Source organism: Bos javanicus, chromosome 10 (genome assembly GCF_032452875.1).
Source record: "Bos javanicus breed banteng chromosome 10, ARS-OSU_banteng_1.0, whole genome shotgun sequence".
Taxonomy (NCBI): Eukaryota; Metazoa; Chordata; class Mammalia; order Artiodactyla; family Bovidae; genus Bos; species Bos javanicus.
Window position 1 is genome coordinate 91,696,393 of NC_083877.1, and position 21,842 is coordinate 91,718,234.

General features: G+C 36.6%; 1 protein-coding gene across 11 annotated transcripts in view; it reads right to left on the minus strand.

Annotated features, from left to right (window-relative positions):
* Positions 1-21,842, minus strand: part of CEP128 (centrosomal protein 128) — a 475,959-nt gene that overhangs the window by 260,121 nt on the left and 193,996 nt on the right. For all 11 annotated transcript variants that reach the window (XM_061429611.1, XM_061429609.1, XM_061429607.1 and 8 more), the window contains 3 exons: positions 16,740-16,916; positions 12,511-12,570; positions 957-1,149 (listed from right to left, as the gene is read on the minus strand). In XM_061429611.1, the coding sequence (XP_061285595.1) occupies positions 957-1,149; positions 12,511-12,570; positions 16,740-16,916 (430 nt within the window). The remainder of the gene's footprint in view (positions 1-956; positions 1,150-12,510; positions 12,571-16,739; positions 16,917-21,842) is intronic.

A 21,842-nucleotide genomic window follows, 5' to 3' on the forward strand; every position in this document is an offset into this window, starting at 1 on the left:
ATGTTTTACAACTGCAAGGGTACCAAGTTTAGAAACTGATAATATCTATAAAATTCTACATAATTGGAAACTAAGTAGTAAACTTCTTTAAAAAAAAAATTCCACATGTCAGAGAAGAAATCACAAGGGAAATATCTTCTAAATGAAACTAAGTAATAATAAAAGGACAATACATCAGAATTTGTGAAATGCACTTCAAGTATTACTAAGATGGAAATTTACAATTTTAAATGACTACATTGAGAAACATAAAGATTAAAATAAAGTTTCCAACTTATGAATCCAGGAGAAAAACAAATGATGTACAAAAGAAGTAAAAGAAAGGAAATAAAAATGACAATATAGATCAATAAAACACTAAAAAGACAAATAATAGAAAAAATTAAAAATCAAAGGCTGTTTCTTTGAAAATAGTAACAAAATTAATAAAACCCCCAGCAAGACTTATACAAACAAAAGAACAGAAACAAATTAACAATACCAGGAATATAATAAGAGACATCAGCATAGATCTTACAGAAACTAAAAGAATTAAAAAGGGGCTATTACAAAAAACTTTAAGTCAATAAATTTGACAACTTCAATAATTTGGGAAAATAGATACAAAGTAAATATTAATTGAGTGAATGGGTATTTTAGTGAAGTAAAATATAAATTTTAGCATCTTACTAGGGAAGAATAAACATGACTTACCTAATTAGCATTTGCAAACGGCCAAAAGACAGAAATGTATGCAGCAGGGATACAGGAGCTAAAGGAGAAATTCTCAAGGAGAAACAGTTCTCTCTTTCAGACCCAAAAATGAAGATAAGGAGACAAGAGACGAGAAAAGGAGAAGAATTTGGAGATTTTGTAGTTCAAACTGAAGGCAAGAGAAACAGAATATTTTTCTCCCAACCCTAAGATTTCATGAACATAAACAAAGAAAAATAAAAGAGAAAGAGCAATTAACATACCTCTCTTCTCTCGGTGTATTTCTTCCAGAAGTTGCTCCTGTCTTTCTATCTGTTCAAAGAGACACTGAAGCTCAGCTTCCTTGTTCTCAGTCATATTCTTGAGTTGCTGTCTGCACAACATCAGCTGGTGCCGTAGACTTTTCTCTCTATTTTCTCTCTCCTTCAGCTCCTCACAGAGCCACTGAAGTTTAGTCTAAAAATATGACATTTATTCTAATTTTTAAAAATCTAGAAAACAGTAGCATTCCAAAACATGATAAAGTCATGATAATCTAAATTTAGACAATAACTAATGAAGTTAAGCAAAATTTTAAATTACCCATAATGTTTAAATTTGCATAATGGTTTATATCAGTTAAAAGCTCGTGCAGAAAATTATTTTCTTGGATTTTTATAAAATACTTGGTATGCTCTATCATCTTTGGAAAGGCAATACCACAGAAAGTTTAGCCTATTAAACTTCATGTTGCAATACAATTAATCCCCTAATTAGCTTAGTACAAATATTTGAAAATCCAAAGCACTCCACAATAGACCTAGAAAAACTTTTTATAAAAGAGAATGTTATTTCAGGGATTAAAAAATAAGATAAAATTCCTAAACTTTGTTTCTAAAAGTGTATATACCCAAGGGTCTTGCTAATCAGGTAGAGAGAGAGATTTTATACATCATGAGTCAGATCAAGTCAGCATTTTTCCATATTTAAAACTAGGAAATTTAATTAAATCAACTCTCTTTTCCAAAGACTCTAACCTCACAAACACTAATATTTAAATATTTAAAGCAGGGATGAGAAAAGAACTTTCACATTTAGCATAACAAAACTTCAGTTGGGTCTTATGATGTTCCCAAGTGAGAGTACCATCCAGCTGCTGCTGCTAAGTCACTTCAGTCATGTCCAACTCTATGCAACCCCATAGATGGCAGCCCACCAGGCTCCCCCATCCCTGGGATTCTCAAGGCAAGAACACTGGAGTGGCTTGCCATTTCCTTCTCCAATGCATGAAAGTGAAAGTGAAGTCACTCAGTCGTGTCCGACTCTTAGCGACCCCATGGACTATAGCCCACCAGGCTCCTCCGTCCGTGGGATTTTCCAGGCAAGAGTACTGGAGTGGGGTGCCACTGCCTTCTCCGATCCACCTGCTAGTTGACTTTAAATAATCTAAACAGTCTTCACCTCAATAAGAAGCAAAATAGTGGAAGCTGTGAACTAGAAGAGTAAATGTGATTAAGCTAACAGACAATCTCCCTGAATAGTACATATCATAAGCAAGAATATTCTAAGCTTCCAGAAGTCTAAAACGCTGTTTGGACATGCCCCAGTTTATTAAAAGTAGCTGTGATAGATTCATTTAGCAGGTTTAATCCCTGGGTTGGGAAGATCCCCTGGAAAAGGAAATGGCAACCCACTCCAGTAATCTTGCCTGGAAAATCCCATGGACAGAGGAGCCTGGCAGGCTACAGTCCATGGGGTCCAAGAGTTGGACATGACTGAGTGACTTCACTTCACTGATAGTACATGTCCAGAACAGACAAATCTATAGAGATAAAAGCAGATTACTTACTGACTAGTGCTACCAGGAGGGTGGGATGGGCAGATATGTTAAGAACCTGATGGCTAATGGTACAGACTGTCTTTTGGGGGTAATGAAAATGTTCCAAAATTCATGTAGTGATGGCTGCACCTCTCTGTGAATATACTAAAAACTACTAAATGGTAACTCTAAATAGGTCAGTTTTATATCTCAATTTAGCTATTATTTAATAAAAAATAAAAGGGGGGAGGAGATAGATCAACAAAAGCTAAAGTTATATCACCCTGCAGAGATGAGATCTGACTATAGTACTTGCTGTACAATTTGTAGGCCTTTGTCTTGTCTGTATATCACTAGATAAATACAGGAAACAGTGTATTAAAGAAATACAGTGGAAACAGTGACAGACTTTATTTCAGGGGGCTCCAAAATCACTGCCAACCAGTCCATCCTAAAGGAGATCAGTCCTGGGTGTTCACTGGAAGGACTGATGTTGAAGCTGAAACTCCAATACTTTGGCCTCCTGATGCGAAGAGCTGACTCACTGGAAAAGACCCTGATGCTGGGAAAGATTGAAGGCAGGAGGAGAAGGGGACGACAGAGGATGAGATGGTTGGATGGCATCACCGACTCAATGAACATGGGTTTGGGTGAACTCCGGGAGTTGGTGGTAGACAGGGAGGCCTGGCGTGCTACGGTTCATGTGATCGAAGACTTGGACATGACTGAGCTGAACTGAAATACAGGAAGTCCTCAACTTATATGAGGATGGAACTTCCAATTATGACTGTAGAAATTTAATTAAGTCTGCTTCATTTCCCAATATCCACTTTGAAATACTCTTGCACACGCAACCTTCTGATCTGGAGTCATAGAAAAAGAAAAAAATTAAATTTCACAGCACAGAAAGCCAGAAAAGATAATCAATTCTGCCAGATTAAAGGATCACTTTCTACTAATGCATTTAGGAAGAAAACACAATCAGCGTGAGGGTGAGAGATATACCATCATCCCCATCTAACCACAAATATGAGACAAGGAAGTGAACTGACCGTTCTTTAGAAAGCATACTCTCTAGATAGAGTGGAGAAAATATCAGGAAGCCAAGAGGCTGTTACAGTACTCCAAACAAGTGAAAAAAGATAATAAGGACTGGACCAAACCGTTTGTATATGAGACTTAAATGTAATGGGGGTAAGGAAGAAGGAGGAATTGGCATTGACGGCCAATTTTTAGCTTAATAAACTAAAACAGGAAACCTAGAAAAAGCAAAGATTAAGGGGTTAAGAAGTTAAATTAGGCTGAATTAGACTGAAGTTAGGATCAAAACACACAGAAGTATAGATAATAATTGGATATATAGATCTAAAGCTCAAGAGATATGGTCAAGAGATACAAACTAAAAAATCAATAGTGTAAAGGAAGTTAAAGGCATAGGAACAGATAAAATGGCCCCTAAAGAATATCTACAGAGAGAAGAGAAGCGGGTTTAGAAGAGATAAACACAAGTGAAACTCCAAAATAAAAACTGAGGACATAAATGGAAATTTAGGAGGAAAATATGAGTCTGGGGCAACTGAACCCCAAAAAAGAAAATATTATAACAAGGTGGATATCCTCAATGTCAAAGATTCAAAAGGAAGGGACAGGCATATAAAGTAATTTAAAAAACATAAATTTTGTCGAAAATGATTGCAGCTCAGCCCATCAAACCAAAATAGGACTAAAAACATGAACACCAAATTGTTTGTAGTGGTTATGCCTTTATACCTACCAAAGACGAGTGTCAAGTATACAGAAAATATGTTCCCTTTTGTATTTCTTGAAAAGTTCCATTCAGGCTACTACGTTACAAAAAACAAGGGCAAGAAGGACACTACTTCTGATGTGCTGTCATATCCATGGTTCTTCTTAACTCTGTTTTATACCACGAAAAAATGAAACCCTAGCATTATTAGATCTTCTTATGCCTCAGAAGGAAAACCAATTCCATGTGGTAATATGCACTTACTTGATTTTTTAAAAAATATTCACTACCAATTCAATTTTTTAACACTCAAGTGGTCCAAACAGAATGAGTCCCTGGGGATCACTAGCTTCCATCTAGTTTAATCTGTTCTTTCTCAATGATTTAATAGCAAATGTAAATAATACCTTCAATTTCCTTTTTCTCAATGGTTTCCTACCTATTCCTTATTCCATTCCAATCTTTGGCCTGTTGTTAAGAGAGAATACCATAAAAAAAAAAAAATTCTGTTTTATCATAACAATACTCCTACTGGTTCTGATAAAAACAGAATAACAAAAAGTTATCTGAAACAAATCTATAATCAGGTTTGATCTGTGTTATTGACTGAATTATACTCCCCTCAAAATCATGTTAAAACCCTAACCAAAGACACAGGGACTTTAGGGAAGTAATTAAGGTTAAATGAGGTCTTAAGGGTACTGTTCTCTAAAGAAGAGACACTCTTTGACTCCTAACCTTCAGCTCTTCCAACCATGGCCATAGCCCCCACATGAAAGATGACTGTCTAGGAGGCAAGAAGTCTCACGAGAAATCAGTTCTAGCACTGAGTGACCTTGGAATTCTAGGCCACAGAACTGTGAGAAAATAAATATCTGTTGTTTGACTCACCCAGTTTTCTTACGGCAGCCCTAGCCAACTAGTACAATAAGATCTACAGCTTTAGTTAATTCCTGTTGAGCCTTTATTCGACTGCCATACAAAATTAAAAACAGGTCATAGTTAGATGCTTGTTATGAGTTGAGTAAGTATGCACAATATATTGTTAATCCTAGAAAACAAATTGATTTACAGAAATTTAACCAACCAATCATCAATTAAGAGAATCAGAGTTTGTTAGAGAAATACCCATTACCTTTCATTAAGTATCTTAGAGAAACAGCATGGAACACAGTATAGGAATAACTTCACCAATTCCAAACAATAATTAGATGACAAGGCTATAAATTACAGTGCAAACGCCATTCTATTTAACCACTCACAAGAGTATCTTACAGATTACATAATAGGCTCATTTATTTAACTATATCAACAAATATTGCTAAGTAAACAAAAATAGGGCAAAAAACTTTAAATCGGTTTTTGTTTTTTTTTTTTAACCTCCTTAGTTGACAGCTTGCAACTAGGTGGGAATATTTTTAAGTATCTAGTAAAACAATCACAGTGATATTTTAAATCTGTATGAATCCTCTAGTGAGCTTTAGTGGAATAATATACCAGAAGTCATTAAGGAATGACTCAAAGCTAAAAATAGAAAATTCAAATAAAAAGATTATAGTTGATAGAGTTAGCAATAAGATCAGGAACCATAACTTTGTTGCTTTTAACTACCATGCTTCTTTCATTAAAAGAACCAGAGATAAAAAGGATAGTAATTTTTTAGAATGTGCTAGGTTACCAAAATAAGAATTAACCCAGAACTGCAAAATTAAAATTGAAATCAACCTCAAAATGTAATTCTTTCAATAAAACTTTCTACTTTTTTATTTGGTTTGAATATCATCTAGAAGAAATATACCTATATTTATACTTCATTTTAGAAAATACAAAATAATTCCGCCAATTAAACTGAGTGAGTTCCCTGTGTATGACCTAAAGGATATTTCCACCATAAGAAGATACCTGAGTATCTGTATCACATTTTGCTGTTGACACTGGAAGAATAAAATACTAGATGATCATTTGCAACCTTCAACAAGAATTAAATACAGTGAGTCCAATGACAAACCTAGACAGCACTTTAAAAAGCAGATGTCACTTTGCTGACCAAGGTCCATCTAGTCAAAGCTATGGTTTTTCCAGTAGTCATGTATGGATGTGAGAGCTGGACTATAAAGAAAGCTGAGCGCTGAAGAATTGATGGTTTTGAATTGTGCTGGAGAAGATCCTTGAGAGCCCCTTGGACTGCAAGGAGATCCAACCAGTCAATCCTAAAGGACATCACTCCTGATATTCATTGGAAGCTCCAATAGTTTGGCCACCTGATGTTAACAACCGATTCACTGGAAAAAACCCTAATGCTAGAAAAGAGTGAAGGCAGGAGGAGAAGGGAGAGACAGAGGATGAGATGATTGGATAGCATCACTGACTCAGTGGGCATGAACTGGAGCAAACTCCAGGAGATAGTGAAGGACAGGGGAGCCTGGTGTGTTGCACTCCATGGGGTTGTAAAGAGTTGGACGTGACTTAGCAACTGAACAAAAACAACAAAACTTCTCATAATAGTTTTTTTAATCCATATCACTAAAAAGACAATATTCATAAATATAAAGTTTATATTCAAGTATAGGTCACACAATCAGAATAAAAAAACAGTAGCCCAGAGTTCAGAGCTCCAGGTCCCCAAACCCTTTTCAGAAACTAGCTTTATGTCCTTAGGTAAAACTCATAACTCTCAGGATCTCTTTCTCATCTACAAAATAAAAAGTCAAACTTCACGATCTCTGAAACTGCTTCAGTTACACTATTTCTAAAACAGTAGGGAAAAACAAGTACTCGTCACGTTATAGAACATCAGTTCAGTTGCTCAGTCGTGTCCAACTCTTGGCGACCCTATGGACTGCAGCACGCCAGGCTTCCCTGTCCATCACCAACTCCCGGAGCTTGTTATATTACAGAAAGTGTGACTCTTTGGGATGATGTGCATGTGTGTTCAGTCATGTCTGACTCTTTGCCACCCCATTGACTGTAGCCTGCCAGGCTCCTTTGTCCATGGAATTCTCCAGGCAAGAACAGCAGAGTGGGTTGCAATTTCCTCCTCTAGGGGATCTTTCTGACACAGGGATGGAATATGCATCTCCTGCATTGGCAGACAGATTCTTTACCACTGAGCCAACTGGGAAGCCCCTTTGGGATGATACCAAATAGGAAAACCCCTAAATAACTTGGAAGCATATTTTTTTATATATTGATATATAACCTTAAAATGTAAATACTATTGATCAAATAATACCAGTTTGAGATCTGATATATTTCTGAAATCTAACCTGCTTGCTCCTTATTCATTGGTGACACTTAACCTGAGGAAGTAAATGCAGTAGGAAAATGCAGCAAGTCTAAATGCTTTCTTAAAAAAATAAAAACTACTTATTGAGCATTTAGCCAAGCCCATGGTAAGCACTTTCTCTGCATCTAGGAATATTTCATCTATCCCAAAGGAAAGATCTTTGGGGTGCATATTCAATACATTAACATCAGAAGTGCAATGGGCCCTGAATAGCTCACAATTAAACAATCTGGCAGTCAGAAGTGCTTTACAAAGGAAAGGAACACTCTGATAATGAACATGCCCCAGGGGCTCCCTTGTACTTGAGGCGTCCAATTCTAACTTTCCCTTCAGGAGCCCCAGAGAAGGAAATGGCAGGCCACTCCAGTATTTTTGCCTGGAGAATTTCATGGACAGAGGAGCATGGAGGACTACAGTCCATGGGATCACAAAGATTCGGACATGACTGAGTTACTTACTTATGGTAAGTACTAACAATGCAACAAGGAATAGGATAGACACAGATGTTCCCACAGAAAGCTTACAGATTAGAGAAACAAGAAGAGAGTAAGTGGGAATTTCAACACAGTGGGATAAAGGCCAAGAAGGAAAAGAGCTCCATAGCCAAAGAAGCATGTCAATTCACCTTTGTGCACCTTCAGAGAATAATTAATACCAGCCTCCCAGAATTAAGTGTGCTCTGTAAACAAGAGTACCAAGGCTCTTGTCTTGTGATAAGCAGCAGGTGACACCAGCTTTTTTATTTACTATCGTAAACTGATGACTTAAGATCTGAGATCAAGAGTGATGCTTGCAAGTAGTGTGGGTCCATCCTGAAAGTGAGTGCCTGCTGGCTCTACAGCTGATGGCCTGTCCCTATTTTCTCACTGACAGTCTTTGCTACTTCTCGTTTCGCTCCATGATTTGAACCTAAACTCTGATCTATGCCTTTGTCCCTGATTCTCTTTAGGCCTTCCTGTTCAGATGAAACTTTCTGGATATTAACTCCTGTAGTGGAAACTCTTCCAATACTTCTGTTAGCTTGCTACCTAGGACTGTACATGCCTATCTATTCCAATACCAACCATTGACTGGGGTCTTCTAGTCTGAATGGAAATCCCTGGATGTCTCCTTCTCCATCAGCCTCTGACATGACATTAAACATTACTTGCATATTGTTATCAAAATATTTCTTGAGTCTGTCCCTTCCAATGAATTGCTACAACTTCCTAAATTAGAAGTTTCACCCTACCTCAACCAGAGACCTGGGTCTCACCAAAGACCTCTTAATTGATCTTCTTCCTTTGGTCTTTCCACCTGTAATCCACCTTTCACATCACTATCAGAGTGATGCTTCTAAAATATGAACATATGGCTCTCCTGTTCAAAACTCCTTCACGGTCCCCCACTAAATGCAGAGCAGACCCAAGCTTTTAAAATGGCATATGATGCTCTTCTTGATGGATCTAAACTCTGCCTCCTTCTGGAGCCTCATCCTTGACATCCTCTGTCTCACGTTTTCACAGTGTATGTAATACTGCCAGATCACTTGGCGTTTCTTTGGCATTTATCATGCTGTTTCTCTTCCAGGCCATTCCTACGGTTGTTTACTCAGTATGCATATTCTTTCCTGTTTACCTGGCTGGCTGCAAGATCTACCCACAGCATCTGCCTCCAAGGCAACTTCTGCTCACCTGTTACAGCTCTTACATCTAATATTGAAACCATCTACAGAAGTGTCAGTTTTTCTAGACAACATGTTCCTTAAGAGGAAGGATCATTTCTCTTTTTTTTTTTTTTTTAACATTTACTTATTTGGCTGAACTGGGTCTTAGTTGCGACATGTGGGATCTGGTCCCCTGACAGGGGATGGAACCCAGACCCCCTGTATTGAGAGGGTGAAGTCTTAGCCACTGGACCAACAGGGAAGTCCGGGGATCATTTAATTCATTCTTACCTTCACAGCATGTAATGGAGTACTGAGGCATAGTAGCTACTTAGTAAATTCTCAGACAAACTGAATAAAATTTAGCCTCTAAATGCTTTGTCAGGGTTTTTCGACAAAAACAAATTCCTTGTCTATGGGAACACCCTGCTTTACTTAACAACCATCTCAGCCCTCTCCCTCTCTGTCATGCATTATTATTAGATTCATTGGTTACTTTATCTATGAGCCAGGTCCAAATCTCAGTCGGGTTTCATGTTTATGTTATGTTACCACTGCCAACAAAGCAACAGGAACACAATTTCCACCCAGTCTTAGTTCTTCGAGAATTAACACTAAAAGAAGAAATTCATTTGGCAGATTTATGAAAACAATTACAAAATGCCATCAGAGGTCCTTCTAATACTGCAAGACGTCAACATCGACTAGCTGAATAGCAATTCTACTTTCCATATAGCTTTTGTCCTTTGATTTCAGATCTTATCTTCAATACTTATAGGGCTGGCCAGCCATAGTTCACGGGAATTACAGTACTGTAGCCCATCAATAACCCGAGCCATCTTTCTAGTAAATAGATTCAATTCCTCCTTAGTCAGTTGGTCAGCGTAGTATTGCTTATCACGACCTTTTTACACTGTAGAGCTACAGTTGCCTCATGCATCATTAAAACTTGTCTGATCGGAAGTTCAACCCCATTAAATGATAAGGGAAAACAGCTCACTCGCTCCCAAATTAAAGAGCTATGATTAAGAGTCATCGCTGGCTCTCATAATTTAACTGAACAACAGCAGTGAAAACTTTCTGTTCAGAAATGATAAAGATTTTAACTTGAAAGGAAATTCCAAGTACATTGCTCTTGTTGTCAGAATTGTAGAGTTGGGAAAAGAAAAAAAAGAGAGAGAGAAATGCTTTATTATTGCACAGCAAACTTCTAGCTAAAAAATTCTGAGACAGCAAAACATGTATATTCTAAAATTTCTATGCCAGCAGCATAAATACAAGTCAGGATTGGCTTCTATAAAAATGGTGAGGCACACACAGGATTACTGTATTGAAAGTATGAGAGAAAATTTTATAGGGTCAAGTAAATTTCAATGTTCAATCACAGTACTGTTAATTTCTTATTAAGAATTTTTTTTAAAAAAGAAGCTGCTCTAATGACTATCTGGTTTCTAAAGTAAACTCTCGTACCACCTCCCACCTGTACCTTACTCACAAATCTCAGGGCTGTATCCCTGTTGACTCAAATATTCATCTTTTTGCCACTGTTATACTTAGCCCACTGGAGAACTTCTACATATGTTTTGTACGACTGAGTTGAAACGTATTTTTGCAGAAGCCTTCTCTGACATGCTGGCAGCATCACACCCTTCCATTCTCCCAACACAAACACCACAGTTCTTCCTTCTTCTGTATCCTCAGGTCAATGTTTACCTATCTCTATAACAATAGAACTCACATTAAGGATTTCAAGGATATCTAAAATTTGTTTACAATTCCATTTTCCATATTAACTTCCATGGCTTTCTAACACATATCCCCAATGTCTGTACACAAAAAATACATGACCAATAAATCTTGGCTAAATGAACAAGATTGGCTATATTTAAATGTTAATACACATAATCGTGGGCTTCCCCTATGGCTCAGATGGTAAAGAATCTTCCTGCAATGCAGGAGACTTGGGTTCGATCCCTGGGTTGGGAAGAAGCCCTGGAGAAGGAAATGGCAACCTACTCCAGTGCTCTTGCCTGAAGAGTTCCACGGACAGAGGAGCCTGGTGGGCTATAGTCTGTAGGTTCACAAAGAGTCGGACGTGACTGAGAGACTAACTGATACTGATATGCATAATGGTAAGAACGTTCACTGTGAATCTGACATGGCATGTAATCCATTCTCCCCTTCTTTACATCAAAAAAGAAGTAAAAGTGTCACTCAGTCGTGTTTGACCCTTTGAAACCCCACAGACTGTAGCCCACCAGGCTCTTCTGTCCATGGGATTCTCCAGGGAGAATACTGGAATGGGTTGCCATTTCCTCCTCTAGGGATCTTCCCGACCCAGGGATGGAACCCACATCTCCCACACTGCAGGAAGATTCTTTACCATCTGAACCACCATAGAAGCCGAGAAAGTCACGTATCTTAATGAAAACCTCATTTTGCTCATATTTTTAAATAAGGATATTGTAAAAACTTAAAGGTTTTTTCATGCAAAAAAATCCTAAGTTGGAATACAATTGGTGAGGTTTATAGTACAGTTGGTTTTCATATAGAATTTAAACAGGATGGAAGATTTTAGTAACTTAAAGCAGAAAAAAACTATTCTAAAAAGGAATGCAAGTGCTTTAAGCATTGATAATTTCATAAACAGATATCTACATCTTATAAGATGACAATGTTCCATATATTTAAATTAATGAATTTCCAGGTTGACCTGATATATGAAGACAGCTGAAAACTATCCCACAGTGTAGGAGAATCTTTTTGTTAAAATTAACAAATTGTTCAACACTATTTTTTGTTACCTTCCATTACATTTAAATCATGATGTCAAAGAATCGTGAAACAACCAAGTTATCTTCAGAACACAGTTTACTCCTCCCATTTTGTAAATGAGAAAACAACACACCCAGAGAGGTGAAGGGTTTGCTTGAGCCACAGAGATATTTGGCAGCTTTGAGCTAACACTCCAGAACCAGAATTTAAGTATATATACACGTAAATGAGGACTGGTTACAGCTTCCCTGACTTTTGTGCACCTCAGCTTTCTCTCCCAAGGAAAAGGTAGTGGAATTTGTCTGACAATCAAATTTCAATATTTCAACAGTTTTACTTTCTCATTTATTCTCTCATTCCATGCCTGTATATTTAAGCTAATTTTTAAATATTAAACTAAAAGAACATGGCAGTTTCATGAATGCATTACCATGATATCTTTCCCAGTAATGAAGTATTAAGGCTTTCCTATGTTCAGTTACATGTCAAAATACATGACTAGGACAAATAGGATGCCTTGAAGGTCATAAACATGATGAAAGCTTTAGGATTCCAAGATTAATTACCTTGCTCTCTGCTAACCAGCGATGTGGGTCATAATTAATATCAGGACTAGATGAAAAAACCTAAAAAAAAAAAGAAAAGTCATCTATTAGAAGTAGGTACCCCCCTGAAATGAATTTACATAAATGAAGATTGTACACCATTATATCCAAAAGTTTAGTCTCTAAACCTAAGGCTTTAAAAATAAAGTTCACAGCAAGTATAAAACCAGTTACAAACCATTATTTATTTAATGCCTATTTATTTAAGCATGTATATATATATCTGTGTATGAATGTATGTATTGACACTAAATATTTAGCTCACATATACACATATGAATCAACTCTCAAGTGCTACTACTGCTGAATCTCTGAGGCTGATCCATGGAGTTCCGCATGGCAAACAGCCTCACTTACATCAGTTTACTTCATTTTTGTGTCTTTTCCTCAGTCTTGTTCCAGATAATGTATTTCACAATGAGTTGGATGTAATTACATAAAACTTAATTCTTTGTCTCATTTTTCCTTCTTCAATTTTATACTATGAGGGCTATTTTGTCTCATGAATGGTTTTATAAAACTGACAGAACCTAATCGATATAACTTCACACCAACATCACTTTGTAATTCATGATGGTAACACAATTCTACAATAAATAGGTTGTCTACACTAGATGCCCTGAGTTCCTTCACACCAACTCATTTATAAAATTAACAGCTGGTTCTGCCTTATTACTGTGTACTCAAAGTTTGTCAGTGACTTCAAAATTTTAAACACAAAAGATTTTCTCAATTCCTCCCTTCTTTGAACTTTGTGCTACCCATGGAATTTTTGCGTCAGTTTTTCCTAGAAATGTTCTGCTTAAAAATATCCTATCCCTCTGCATGCAATGTCTGTTCCTATCTTCAAATACTTCTACACTTCTTGATGTGTGTGCACATCACTCCCCTAAGGAATAGCACTAGGTAATTCATTTAGACATATGATAAATGCACAACGAGTGCTGACCACATGCCACGTACAAGAGTGCTGTAGTCTTACATAACCTTTCTATCGTCCATTTTCTCATTATCTAGATCTCACTCAATTCTCATGCCTTTCCTGCTTTTTCAATGAGATTTTTCTTAATCTCTCTAGTTCACAGTGCTTTCTTTCCTTTTCGACCTCTCTACTGTGTTGAATATTTGTAACCATCCATTTATCATTGATTATGTTGTTCTTTATTACTCTTTTTCATTGACCTATGTCATCACCTCAAGTCTTCAGTGACCTAATATACAGTACTCAAGATTAAAGACCAAAATAATTTGAGATAAAACAATGATTATATTTTGCAACGTGCTTTATAAATTTATATATAGTTTCACATTTAAGAAAATAGTCACTTAATCACTTATAAAATGATGTGGCTTAATTTTTCTCTAAGCTGCAGGTTATCATCTATAAAGTGAGTAAACTACCTCATGAGGCCAGGGTATAAATTAAATAAAATGGGTGTTAGCACAATATCAGGCATACAGAACACCATTATCACTTCACTACTAACTGCGTACCAAGATGTAATTATCAATAAATACACTTCAAAGTCCATTATGACAAGAGCACAAAGTCTATTAAGATAACAGTTATTTGTCATAAAAAGATTAAAGAAACAGAAGCCATATACTTGGCAATATGAGTACATTACAAAAAACTCTCTGCATAATAATGAGAGAAATCATTAGTTGATCCTGCTTTCTTGCACTACTAAGTGCAAGATACAATACACTTAGTACATACCTCACACTATGATGTACACCTTCCATATCTTTTTTATCTTCATAATAACCTAACTTATAAATAGGACATGAATTCTTAGAGAGAATAGAGATTACATAACTCATCCAAGGTCATACATTAGCAATTTGGAGAGTTGCAATTTGAATCTGTCTTGATCCAAAGGCTATATCCTCTGCATGCTCTACAAAGAAATGAATACTCTGACCAAGTGTCAGGGGAAAATCTCTAGAATTACCAAAGACTGGTCTGTGAAAACATTGTACCTTTAATTCAGACACTTTTCTAATTGTTCCATAAGTGTCTAACAACAGATTTTCAAACACTGCATGCACTTACTAATATGGAATACATAATAAATATGGTGGCTGAAAAAAGAAACTATAATTAGAAATAATACCAACATTCCCAAAGACTTTTCACAGACTTTTTTGTTGCATATCTCTTATTCAGTCCATTCCATAATAGTCACTTTCTACATAAAATGGCTGAAAATTTCATCAGCAATATTTTAAAAATCAACAAATGACCAGGAATGATTGGAATTACTTCATTTCTAAAAATATTTTACAAAGACCACCAATCTCACCTACATCTCTGAACTATAAAGCAAAAAATCAATTTTAATAAACACTTTGGTGGTTTCTGTGAGGTAAGAACAAATGTTATGTTCTTGAGTATTCCTTTTTTTTTTATTTTATAGGAATGAAACAACAAAAGTTATTAATGGAAAAAGATCCACAATAAAAAAAATGCATTCTTAAAAAAACTTTTAAAAGAATTTCCATTCTCATAGATTAACTTTCCACCCATCACTTGGACTTGAATTAGTCTTTCTCCAGGTAAAGAGGTATAAAGACCCATTATCACCACATCCGTGAACGCCTATTAAAGAATAGGGTACTTTTCACAATAGTATGTTGGAAAGATAATTTGAATCTTATAAATAAAATATTGAAGCAATGTGCAACATACACACCATGCTTTAGCTTGTAATTGACCCGTTTTAGTCTATAAATAAGTTTATATATAATGTAATCCAAATGTTTCTATTTTTATATCTCTACTTGACTGAAAACAAGCCATTCTGACATAAATTCTTAAACACAGAATAAATATTCGATAGTTAATCTGTGAATCTTCTAGATAAAATTATGATTTCAAGGGTTTAAATATATGTAAACAAGTTCTAAATAAAAATAAAGCAATATTAAACAAGGAACAGAATAAATGAGAGTTATAACAGGACAGAAAGAGTTTTCCCCTAAAGCCAATTACTTCTCGTATTTGGCTCACAGTCCTCTCAAATTGACATCTGAACTTACAAAAAAAAAAATGTATACAAAAATATATACTGTAGAAATTCCATCAACTTCCCCAAATTCTGCCAGTTGAAATATTTCCTTTAAAGCTGAATCCTAAAGCACAAGTGTAGAATATCATTTTATGTTCTTGAAAACATTATTTAAGGAAAAAAAAAAAAGAAAAAGATGGGTAGAAAGAACAGGAAAAAAGAGGGGAAAGTAGTTTAGGGAAGAATATTTTATTTGAGAAAAAAGATGAATGACAAAATATTCGAAAAGGTTAAAAAAAATACCTTAATGCATAATATGATAATTTGAATGCTGTTATATCATCAAATGAAATAACTACAGGGGGAAATCATGGGCTAAATTATAATGTACTGTGGTTATCCCACACCAAAGCACTGCAATGCTCTTTGTATATAACTTAGCAGTACTAGGACCTAGAGTGTAAGGAGGTACTTACTTCAAGGAATTAAGAATATCCATGATTACTTCTGTTTTTATTTATTATTTCACTAGGACTACAAATTTAGTGGCAATAATCCATTTTAAAGACAGGAAAACTAAATAAAATGCAATTTGTTTAAGCAGGGAAGGCAAATAGCATGGTAGATACTTGTTTAAGCTCCAGAGTTAGACACCCAATATTTGAAGTCCTAATTCTAGCTTTAGACCAGATACACGGCCAGGGGCAAGTTACTTATCCCCTCCAAGTCTTGCTTTCTCTTGCCTAAAACGGATTTAATGTGAGTATCTAAAGGACAGGGTGGTTTCAGAATAGAGAGAGAATGTATATACTGTAATTACAACAATATGTGTAATATAGCTGGCACTCAATAGATGTGAGCCAGTAATATACTAACAATAAAAATGGCCTATGATAATAAAAAATTCAAAATCCAGGCTTCTTGACTTGAAAGCTTTCTCTTGTAAGACATTTTCTTTTACAGACTGAGATACAAGCAATTCAGTGGAGTAACAGCATACTTTCTTTCACCATGACTGTGCAATAGATAAAATAGCTCATTCTAAAAAGTGTAAGATGTTATTTTGTTCCATATAACTCTCTGGAATAAAAATGTGATGACTAGGTAACTATGCATTAAATCATATTATAATTATATATTAGGAAACTAACTGAAAGCCACATAGCAACTCGTAATTACTTTCAATTTGTCCATTGAGTCCCTGGAGAACGTTTTACAAGCTGCATCAATTTCCTTTCCTATCACTCCAAGGATGGATTCCTGTTCGGTCTCCAGACAAAGAAGTTGATCCTTGAGCTGCAATCTGGCCTCTTCCATCCTCCTACGGTGTTCTTCTTCATTGGTTATATGTTTTTCCTAGAGGCATTGGTAAGAAATAAAATCAGAGGTTAATTATTAAGTGAAGACAAGAAACACATGTCATACCTGTACAATGAACCCAAAGAAGCATATTAAAAAACAGATCTGACTTTGTCCCTTGACTTTACCAAAATAACTTATTATTCTTCCTCATTAACTGATGTCAAGTAACAGAGAATTCAGAAGTACAATAATGAGTGAAATAGCGAGCAGATACATGATAAAAAGCACTACAGTAATTCTGCTACCAAAAGAAAAAAGAAGTTTTAAAAACCCTTCACCATTTTAATAACACACGGCCATTAATGGATCAGGGTGAGAGCCAATGCCACAAACCAATTTGAGTTTTCAATAAATATTAGTAAAACACTAGAAAAGGCAAAATGTCAAGTAAGTGGGTTTCTTCATTTCAAGGGGAAAAAAAAGTGTTACTACTACCTTTATCTCATCAAAACACCATTTCAAAAGGTCTAAGTTTCCAAACTCAGTCATACATAAAGGCTACATAAAGGCTTTGAGTCATGAAAATTTGATAGAGCTAAGAAAGAGCTACTTTTCAAGTAAGTAAATATAGTTCATGAAAAGGAGATTCTCAAGAACCCTATAAGAGATTACAAGTCTTGGGGACGCCCCCTAGTCAAAACAACTCTCCATCATCAGGGTTACACAATTTCATTAGAAATTCGTTAGAGACATTCAAGTGGTATTGCACAAGGTTTAGAGGAAAAGAACAGAATTACTAGAATTGTAAGGATAAACAACAGACCAAAAAGTCATGATGGCTGGCTAGTTATGCCTTCAGTCATCACATACTAGCCTAATGACCTTCACCTACCCTAGTGAACACAACATAAGCAGAAAGATTATATGGTCAACCAATCAACTTGAATTTAAAATAACAAAAGGCTTTTTCAATGAAAATTCATCATGAAAGACAGAATGGTATTTGAGCAGAATAATCACACATGAATTTCCTAGCAATTCAATTTACTTTAAAAAAAAATGAATTAAACACCCTTCCTACAAAAGAACAATCATTTCACAACCTGTCTTCTGCTCTTCTCTCCCACCTCATCTCCCTCCTTTCCACTCTCTCATATTTGGAGCTTCTCAAGAACACCTACATGCGTCTCCTCTAGCCACATCTCATCTGAACAACTCACTCTGAAATTGTGTTATTTCAAAATGGAGCTAGCAGTCCTGAGAAGGCGTTTACCTTCATGAGTACATCTTCCTGGCCAGGAGCTCAACTTTGTAAACTTAGGAGCTGGAGTTTCACTGCTTTCTGGTCCTCTGATGCAAGTCATCTTTCAGCAGTAGAGCACATTAAGCTCATAAGAGACTAGCGGACAGACTAGAATATCACTCAGTTTACTACATTCGTTTACAGTGAGAACCGTAACAGCCATATGGATCAGAATGCTCACATCAGTGTAAACCAGCGTGTTTTCTCCCTGCAGACCAATCTAGCTGGGAAGGCAAATTATAATCAGAATGTTGCTTAATGAACTGGAAATCTGACCAGAGGAGTCTGTTTCATGAAACAACATTTAAATGGCATCACGCTAATGGCAGCCTGGCATGTCCAACTACATGTCAGGGCTTTCAAATCATAGTAACAAGAGTGTTCCATTCTCTTGGGCAGAGTTTGGATGGAGACTGTTTCAGCACATCTCCCTTTCTCCTTTGTCCACACTCTCCCTCCTGATGCATATGGTATCTTTTCAGATGATAGTCTGCTAAATCTAACTTCATCTACAAAACTTTCACAAAAATTAACACCATGGCCTGGCTCTGACAATAATGGATTATTTCATAGTTTTTTACTAGAAATAAACCTTACTCCCAAGTCCCTAGTTGAGGATACTTGCCTCTGTATTGTTATGCACCTACCCACCTATGCTTCTTATCTTTCAAAGTTTCTCCTTCAAACCCCAGTCTCCTTTCATTTCTGATCTCCCAATGTAGAAGGTTCCCATAGTACATTATGTATACCATAGTTTTTTTAATGTATTAAGCTACAATAAAATTATTTCATCATGCATCTGTCTCCCTTAAGAAACTGATAATTTTAGGAGATCACAAAACATATTTACAGCCATATTTAAACTCCTCCACTTTGCTAAATAAGTGATTTAAACATTTTTGAAGACAAACTCAACACTGTAAAGGCCATTTCATCAATTACCATGCAGATCTATATACTCAAAGGCCACTGAGGCGTGCTATGTTTCCTCTATACAAACAAAGCCCTCCAGTCAAACAGGCTGCACTGTTCTCGCCGCAGGCCTGTGGTGCGATGTTAATAAAGAAAATACTCTATCAAGGGTGGCTGACATACTTAGGGAACAACCGTTCATACTTTAGATCCACATGATTCACAATAACGTTCTAACTGATTTTTCTTTTCTCTTCTCCCTCATCGACATCTTTCCTTTCTCCCCTGTCACTTTTCTGTGCTGTTACTTGACTCATTAAAAAGAAGACAAAACTATTTCCAGATTTTTATAGTCTTAAGAAATGCTGATGCTGTCAAAAAGAATCTACAAGTTCAAACACTTTAGCAAAGGCTGAAAATTTCATTACCCACTTCACCATCCTCTGCAAGACAGCATGCCATGTCTAATCTCCCTTTGAAGTAAAACTCACAGAGCTACAAACTCACACGAACCTGTAATAAGTGGGTTCAACTACCTGCTCTTTCAGGATCCCCTTCTGTGACATTTATGACAGATGGTCATGCAACCCCTACCTACATGACCAACTCAGGTTTCAAGGAAAAGAGTAGTTGACATGAATGCAAAACCTTTCCACTTGAGTCTACGTGCTATACTCAAAAACTAAAGCAGATAAGTGAATCCTCCACCCCTATTAAATCTTCTACTGTCCAGGTAAAGGTCTGTGTTCTTTTCTTTAATTAGGTTTCAGACGCTGCACCATACTGGTTCTCCATCCTTTCTGCATGTCCTTCAAGACCCTAAATCTAAGAGTTATAATAAATAAGCTCTTCCACTCTGTACGTAAGCAACTGTAATTTAATTTTTTCACTAGTTCTATAAATCTTTATGGAACGCCTGTTATGGCAATACACTCTTCTGAATGCCAGGGACAGAGCAAATGAGATAAATAGCCACCTATTCTCAGAGAGCCAACAAATTTCAGCACTTCTGTTTTATCCCAGTTCTTCTGCCTTGAGAATATCAATTTGAACGCTAACTGTGGCACCCAAAGAATTAGCCGTTTTTGCCTGTTTCATGTTTCAGAAATAACTCTACCAACGTGGTACGCGTGTGTGCTACGTCGTGTCTGACTCTGTACGACCTTATGGAACGTAGCCTGCTGGCTCCTGTCCATGGGATTCTCCAGGCAAGATTACTGGAGTGGGTTGCCATGCCATCCTCCAGGGGATCTTACTGACCCAGGGATCAAACCCCATGTCTCTTATGTCTCCTGCATCAGCACATGGATTCTTTACCATTAGTGCCACCTCAGAAACCCACCACTGGGGCAAATACAGCTAATTCTAAGGGAAGAAGTTAAACTGGTTGACATTAACTCAATCAACCATCTCATTGGGGCCACATGGGTTAATAAAGGCAGATGGCAATATGTAGGCACTTTGATAGCTATTCTGTGGACTTCTAGTGAAATTAGAGGGAGAAGTAATTCTACAACAACATGAACCAAAAGCTACCATATTTCTAGAGAACCAAAAGTAAAACAAGGTATTTCCGAGACTATTTAAAGATATGGAAGACACAGATAGTCCAAGTTCAGTGTTTCACTGTGAAAGGACACAAATGTGTGGGTCTTAGGAATATAAGGAGAGTCTTTGCAGGGGGTAGGGGAGGGGGGCTAGATGAAGCTGACTGTAACAGTCTATACAACCCAAGAAGAGGGCTATCAGTAGACCGTGACTGAATCTAAGGAAGAACCACCTTAGAAAACAAAAGTGAAAGTGAAAGTCGTGTCAAACTCTTTGTGACCCCATGGACTACAGAGTCCATGGAATTCTCTAGGCCAGAATACTGGCATGGGTAGCCATTCCCTTCTCCAGGGGATCTTCCCAACCCAGGGATCGAAGCCAGGTCTTCCGCATTGCAGGTGGATTCTTTATCAGCTGAGCCACAAAGGAAATAAACCCACCTTTAATTTTATGCATAAGGAAAGCAAAGGTCAAAGAAACCTGACGAATGTCAAAGAGCCAATAAACCATAAACTAAGTCCCCTGACTTCCTTACTAGTACTCTCTATTCACACGCTACAAAAGGTTGAGTTCTTAAAACTGGAGTTTAGAAAGCCAATGTGAAAATCTCAAAAAAGTTATCAGGAGGTTATATGGGGACTAACGTAGTCATAAAGTAGAAGGAATAACTCAAAAACATTTCTGAATGAGCCTTATCACTACAAATGAAAACATATGAAACAATGGCACAAAAAAAGGGAGGTAGACCACAACAAGAGGGAAAACCACCAAGCAGGCACAATACCCTAAATTTTCACAGGCTATCACTCTCCTCTATGCTGGAGATGTACCTTGTATACACATAATCTCCTCTAGAGTTTAGTTAAAAAGTATAACTAATACCACATTAAAGGTATGGTTCCATGGTGAAGACAGCAAAAGTTTCCTGATGCTTCCACTTAAAGACAGGAAAGGCTTACATTGTTGACATTTGCGTCGACAGGAAACAAAAATCATAATACTCACAATGTCATCACGCACATACACACACCCCACACACACACACTGTTGACTGGCTTAATCATTGAACCTATAATTCAAAGGATAAGAAATGCTCCTCTAATTAGAGCATTCACATTCCCAAAGGCTATAAAGATTACAAAGAGACATGATCTTAAGGAAAAGAGAATGACTTCAGTAAAAACCAGAGCATATCCAAAATTTTATCTCCTTGGTAA